At 27.9% G+C, this 7045-nt stretch overlaps 1 protein-coding gene across 1 annotated transcript; it reads right to left on the bottom strand.

The window, feature by feature from the left end:
- Positions 1 to 2754: 2754 nt before the first annotated feature.
- LOC145183695 (uncharacterized) lies at positions 2755 to 6103 on the bottom strand. The gene is made up of 2 exons (XM_080059138.2): positions 5025 to 6103; positions 2755 to 3044 (listed from the first exon to the last, which is right to left on the bottom strand). Exons 1-2 carry the CDS (start codon positions 5991 to 5993, stop codon positions 2952 to 2954), a joined length of 1062 nt encoding a protein of 353 aa, XP_079915264.2. The 5' UTR covers positions 5994 to 6103; the 3' UTR covers positions 2755 to 2951.
- Between the last annotated feature and the right edge of the window lie 942 nt (positions 6104 to 7045).

Below are 7045 nucleotides of genomic sequence, written 5' to 3'. Positions count from 1 at the left end.
TACTTCTGAATTGAACACCTTTAAGTGAAACCAACGTTTTATTATTTCCGTTGTCATACTCCATTTCAGGTTCATTTAATTTATCCTCGACTCATCTTTTCATCTGTTTCCTCAAATAAGCTTACTTCTTCGCTTTTAAGAGCAAGAGTTTTCCAGGTATTTTATACACACATACATCGTCTATTGACAAGTAAAACTCATTAAGTGACACTGCAGCTAATTTGAGATTTATTTGAGATTTATTTGAGATTTATTTGAGATCAAGTTAGTTGAGTTAGTTTACTTCATTTATCGAGATATCAATGTGATATTTTGGATTAATAAAATAAATAAGTTTAGTTATATATTACTAACAATATTTATTTCATAAATGTTATTAATATTTGAGCATCATAGTGTATAAAAGTCAATTTCCCATAAAACTGTACTTAATGAGTTTTACTTGTCAACCGACGACACGTAAACGGCAGTTTTTGATAATTCCACTTAACTTTTGACCACGTATGAGAACAATTTAAAACCGCACCGTTTGACTAAAAACTTAAATTACAAATATTACATTCATGAAATGTTTTATTTAAATATCTATACATTCTTGTGAAGAGGGAATTTAAAAAACTCTTTTTCTAAATTTTTATTCATTTACTTTTTAAATGATTTTTAAACATTTACTTTTAATTTAAGGGAAATGGGACCGAATTAGGGTTACAAGAGGTAAGCACCAAGATGGTTTTAATCAAAAGGTTGGGAAGTTGATCAAAGATATTTTAGTGGGGGGGGGGGGGGTGAACATAATTTTGTTATATATTTTCACCAAGTGTTTGGAATAAAAATTTAAGTTAAGTAAACCTTTACGCTTCTCTAAATTATCGCTTCTTTGGTTTTGTCTTCAATAAGAGTTTAAAAAAATTGTTGAACTTTGTTTTTTCTTCCGTAACATTATTAGTGACAAATAATTTGTATAGTTTATGAATGGCTACGTTAAATTTATGTTTTCGATTGGCCACCCATTATTCATGTTTTCTTTTGGCTTATAAGTGTTTTTTTACGCCCTTATTGTTTTTTTTTTTTTAGTTGTAAAGAACGGCTGTTGTAAAGAACAATACGGATAGGGAACTTTTTAAATATTAATCCATTTAACTATTACTTTGTTAAAAAAGATATTTTACTTAGTAATCGAATAATTAGTGCATTTAATAAATTGGAATAAATCGAAGTTAATTAAGCTTAGGAGAAGCAAACGGATAGAAAATAAAAATTTTCACATCCAACAGCGTTTCTTCATTAATGTTTAATAATCTCAGAGAGTTTTTTTTATATAGTATTGAACCAATAGTTTTTTTCATAAAATCAAAATTTTGATTCCCAATGGATTACTATTGAAACATATATTTTAATCATGAACATCACCCCTACTGACCATCGCAACACGGTATTATACATTTAGAGAGAAAAAAGTTTCAAAAAAATAATAATGATAATAAATAGATGCTGAAGGGATTTTTTTAATTTCATGTTTTTCAAAGCATCATACAAAAAAGATATCGTAAATTTGATATAGACATGATTTTTTTTTTTTTTTTTTTTTGTAATGACAAGAAAAACGATAATAAAGTTCACGATAACGAAAAACGATAGCGAAGTTCAATACATTTTTACAATTTGAGTTTTACTTTGTGTATATAAAAAACAAATCGAAATAATTAGTAAGAAATAAAAAGAAGTGCTCAAAGTTTAACATTGATTTCCATCTTCACAAACCAATTGGTAAAAACTACTTTTTCACTAAAAGTAGTTTTTACCAATTGGTTTGTGAAGTAAAAAAGTAATTTCGTCAACTAAAAGCCCAATAAAAGGATAAGTTATCGTTGATTTACGAGAAGCGTGTAACATAATCGAGAAAAACATAATCGAGAAAAACATGTTTCTTCAAAATCAGTAACAATTATTTTGCTTAGAAAAAACATTGTTGCATTTGCAGCAGTTAGAAAACTGATAACATCAAGGGCTCAAAAGATTAAGGATGTAATTTAAATAAAGCAGGTAATTTTTAGTTATGAAAGTAATTTAGAAGTAATAAACAGGAAAGACATTAAAAGATGTAAATCTAAGAATTAATCGCTACATTCTTTTATAGTAAAATATTTGCAGTGTGGCAGTGCGAGTGTTGGTATTGGAACTCCTTTAAATTCAATTGAGTAGCTTTAGGAAATATCTGGTCAAATAACCAACATACCTACATACACTGAAGACTTGCTTGATTTAATCAACAAACATGCTGATTGATTGAAAGAATGGTGGTATGCCTAACAAGATGGATTTTTTTTGTCTACTATCTCTCACAAATTCAAACTATGGGGAGAAGAAATTAAAATAAGCTTTAATGTCCTGGCCACCTCAATCGCTAAATTTGAATCTAATTGAAGTTATAAAGGTTTGGGTGAAGAAAAAATTAGTCAAGGTCCTTGAAAGGTTAAAACATAGCCTACAAGCTATTTGGAAAAGAGTTCAAATCAGAATTCGCAACATTCTATTAAAACCAACGCAAAATTTGTTTTGTCTGCTGAAAGCTTTTTTCTTAACGTCAAGGTCAAGTTCTCTTTGCTTTTAGACTCGAAAGGATCAGGAGAGTTACAATTATGTATCCTACGCACACAACGAGACTATTTTAGATCATCGTCGTGTTGCATTTTTTTATTTTTAGAAAAAGATGTTCTAAAGAGTACAAACGAAATAATGATCTTATAATAGAACAATAATCTGACTTTTTTCTTTCTTTCTATAAAATATTTTCAGCATAAATTAAAGATAAATTATTTATATATAAATTTATATTATTTATTTATTTATAGGTACATTTATTCAAGAAAATTTATGTGCAAAATGATATGATTCTCTATGATTTTGTTAGGGGAGAAATTTCAAAAGGATACCTCCCCGCGACTCAACTCTCACCTAGTGATGTAATCAGTATAGTTTGTTCGTAACCGCGCAGGATCAATCGTTTGAAATATATCTTCGTCCATTTCTCTATTAACACGGTTCTACAAAAAATAAATACAATTAGATATATTACAATTAGATATATTACAACATACGGCTGTCGTGTTTTTTAACTTTATTTAAATATGGGTATTTTTAAATAGTTTTCGACGGATATTTTTGGCCTAAGCCAGTTGTTTAGCCCATTACCTTTGGGTTCGGTCAAAGTTTAAGGTTTAATCTTTAAGGTTTAGTAAAATGATTTGATAATATTTGAAACTAAATATTGCGTGTTTTCAAAAATGAAAAAGTTTTATTTATCAAAATGAAATTTTCACTAAATATATTTCTTTTAAATGTAGAGATTTGTTTGGTTTTATAATTTTTTTTTTAGCGCGTTACTTTTTAAAGTTATGAGATAATAAAAAATGTTTCACCATTGTAAGCTTTCAAGCGTTCTTAATCTTATAAAAATAGGTGTAAAATAAGTCTCAAATTTTTTTCTTTTTCTTTTTTTTTTTTTTTCTCGTTTTTAGTCACGCGAACTGGTAAAGTGGAAACAAAGATCAAATTTTCTGATATATAATAACATTAATTTTCTGCTACACATGTTATATACATTAAAGTATTTTTATTACAACAATAATAATAACAATAATAATGATGATGGTAATAATAATAATAATAATAATAATAGTAATAATAATAATAATAATAATAATAATAATAATAATAATAATAATAATAATAATAATAATAATAGTAATAATAATAATAATAATAATAATAATAATAATAATAATAATAATAATAATAATAATAATAATAATAATAATAATAATAATAATAATAATAATAATAATAATAACAATAATAGTAATATTTATCTTTAAAAAAACTCCATCTACATATAAACTACAAATAACAATAAGGTCAACAAGAATAAGAATAGTAATAAAGTAAATGAAATAGTAAGAGTATTAACTCTACTGTAAAAGCATAAATTTTTTGATCCGCTTGTTTTAAAATCCATAAAAATTTTATAAAAGTTAAATCAGTTGGATTTTTTAGAAGAATAACAGCCTAACTTTTTGGGTCTAATCATGATCTGGAATCAATAAAAATATGATCGAGAATCTTAGATCATTGATTACAGATCATGAGTCTATTGAGTATCATTTAAGTAAAGTACATTAGCTTTTTACAGCACAATGGCGATAATTTCTTAAAAACAAAGATCGTTATTTTCTTTTTGTTGTTTTTTTTTTCTTTTTATTGTAAAGTTTTTTTGTTTGAAAGAGAGCGTTTTAATGTCATTAATATTTCAAAGTGATAATAACAAGATTACGTTTGAAAATAATGAGTTCAATTTATTGACAACTTTAAAAAAAGCGGCGAAAAATATTTTTAAAAATAGCATTTCTGATCATAATTTGTTTTTTTACTTTTTTTTCTTAAGTAAAAAGTTTTGCAATATCTTTCAGAAGGTCAAAGGGCCGCTCTGAAAAATATACAGCCTTTATCAAATAAATTGGTCAGACTTATTAACTAATTTTTACCTCCAATTGTTTAGTCAAAAATATAGCATGTTTTTCTTTGTTGTTGAAAAACATGGCAGTCGTAGAAATTTCTGGGAGAGAAACAAATGGTACCGCTTTGAACAATTAATTAAGATTGTGCTTTTTTGCAACTCAACAGATTGTGGCAACTTCCATGTGTAGAAAACATGTTGTTTCCAGGAGTCTCAAGAAAAGTTTTCACTTTTCAAAAAAAAAAAAAACAGGTTTCTCCTGTTTTTAAACTAAACCCAACTTTCATCAACCCTCCTGCTTATTTTTCAAAAGTTTTATATAGGAAATCGGTTTTATTTTCATGAAAATTTATAAGTACTTATCATATTTTTATCACTATCTAAAATAAATATTAACCCGCCATTTTAAAACCTTTATTTCAATATTTATTAATATTGGCAAGTTATACTCGTACTAAAAAAAAAACAATTTCTTTTAAAATTTTTGCGAATGAATTAATAGTTCACTCACCATAGCCTCAGTATTCAGCCATGCATTTCCACCGTCAATGTCATCAAAAGAGGACACTTGAGAAATGTTTGCGACTAACTGCAACGTTTGTTGGGAACAATTATCAACTTGAAGTAAATGTTGTAAATGGTGAATATACTCTATTGCAAGTCGAAGTGTCTTTACCTTTGAAAGTTTTTTGTTTTTTGGATCTGTTGGTACATGTCTTCGTAGTCTTAAAAATCCATCATTAACCATTTTTACGCGCCTCCTTTCACGTGCATTTCTGCGAGCGACGGCGGCTGGCTCTTTCAGTTTAGCGGGTAAACGGGATTGAGCAGTACGTTTCCTACCACGTAATGTTGCCATACTGTTGGTGTCACTTTCTGAGTTTCCAGACTCTTTATTTTTTCCAGAGTTTGTTTTTGTCTGTGCTGCAGCAACAAATACGTTTTTATAAGAGTTATCCACTACCGTCGGAGTCGATTGTGAACTGTAGATGGGTATAGCAAGACTTGGCGCCAATAAAGGATTCGATAAAGTGAATGCTGGAGAAAAAGCTTTAGTAATGCTGCTGTCAGTTTGAGAGCTTGTTGTTAAAAAAGGAAATTTTGCAGAAAATAAATTTTCTTCTTTGCTAGTTGCAGATGAACACAGTTGACTTGCAGATGGCGTCGCAGCTGCAGCTACAAGATGTTGCTCGTCTTTTTCTTTTTTAGTTTCTTGTTTGTTTGTAATGGATGCAGAAGTAATGTCTGTTAAAAAAATGGAGTAGTTTATTGTAGAGGTAGTGATTAACTGACCGTTGGAGGTCGTAAGAAAAATGGCGTCTGGTAAACAATTTGAATGATAACTAATTGTCGTCGGTAAAAATGTTTCGAAAACTTCTGGCTTGAGATTTTCATTTTTTACTTCAACCTCCGTTTTCTTGCTTTTATCATCGTTTTGTTTAGTTTTTGGTACCTTTTTCTCAGACATATTTGGAGTCATAACACCGTAAAAATTTCACCAAACGCAGCTTTAGAAACTTTTTTTTCTGTTCGGAAGAGCAACTAAATTCTTATCGATAAATTGCATGATGGGAAAACCTAAGGAAATTGAACTAGTATTTTTTTTCTCTTTTATTCGTTCCACCATAATAACAATAAAAGATTGTTTTATTTAAAATAAAGACCAGATTTTAATAATACTTATTCAAAGAATTCTTTTTTTGTGATGTAGTTTTATGAATAAAATATGAGAAAGAAAGAAATTTGAAAAACAAACAAAGAGAAAAAAGATTCTCATCACAAATATTGGGACAAGTAAAAAATATTTGTCTTTCTAATACTTTTTTTCGTATCTGAAAAATCTTCTATCTTCCCTCACTATCGCTGAAACTCGAAATTAAAACGAGCATATGTGAAAAAGCCTAATTTTCTTCATTGATCGAAAAGGTCACTTCTGGTCGACTTCATCTGACATATGGCACCATATGAATACAAAAATAATCTTCTCGTTTGATTATCTTTAAAAAGCTTGTTAATTTTTCTTAAATGAACTCAACCAGTGTATTGCGAGAAACACGCCCTAAAACTATTCTTTTAGAAGCTTTTTAATTTGTAAGTAAGCATTGGACAAAATGAAATCTTTGCCGTAATTCCCATTTAATAGCAATAAAATCAGCGATTCTATAAAAAACATACTCTTTTCAAGAATTTTTAATTTCTAATTCTCTTTTAAGAAAGAAATAGCATTTTTTATAGCAAGTTTGGCGAATTAGTTCTTCCATCCAAAAAGAATAATAAAAAAAAAAAGCAAATTGGTATAAATTTGAACTTTATTTTCAAAGTATTTTTTAAAAAATACCTCTCTAAGTTTTTTCATAACTTGGACTTAGAAAAATTTTCCTACATCAGAAAGTTAACCTGGGAACAAGGTTCTAAACAGATAAAGTTTGGTGACTAAAAAGATTATGTGATCCTGTAGTTTTATAGTCCTGTGATCTTGTGTTTTGATGATATTAACCAACAGAAAATTGAAGAAGAAGAACAATATTAGCT

This window comes from Hydra viridissima, unplaced genomic scaffold (genome assembly GCF_058129835.1).
Source record: "Hydra viridissima isolate aposymbiotic clone 2 unplaced genomic scaffold, HvirCarnegie_v1 scaffold_2, whole genome shotgun sequence".
NCBI classification, from domain to species: domain Eukaryota; kingdom Metazoa; phylum Cnidaria; class Hydrozoa; order Anthoathecata; family Hydridae; genus Hydra; species Hydra viridissima.
The sequence above is the reverse complement of the archived record's forward strand: the minus strand, read 5'-3'. Positions and strand labels throughout refer to the sequence as shown.

Bases quoted from the DNA above. Each gene is read 5' to 3' on its own strand.
- LOC145183695 (XM_080059138.2), bottom strand. From the start codon at position 5,993: ATGACTCCAAATATGTCTGAGAAAAAGGTACCAAAAACTAAACAAAAC. The intron at 3,045-5,024 runs GTGAGTGAACTA...TATTTTTTGTAG, and splicing joins GGCTGAATACTGAGGCTATG to AACCGTGTTAATAGAGAAAT.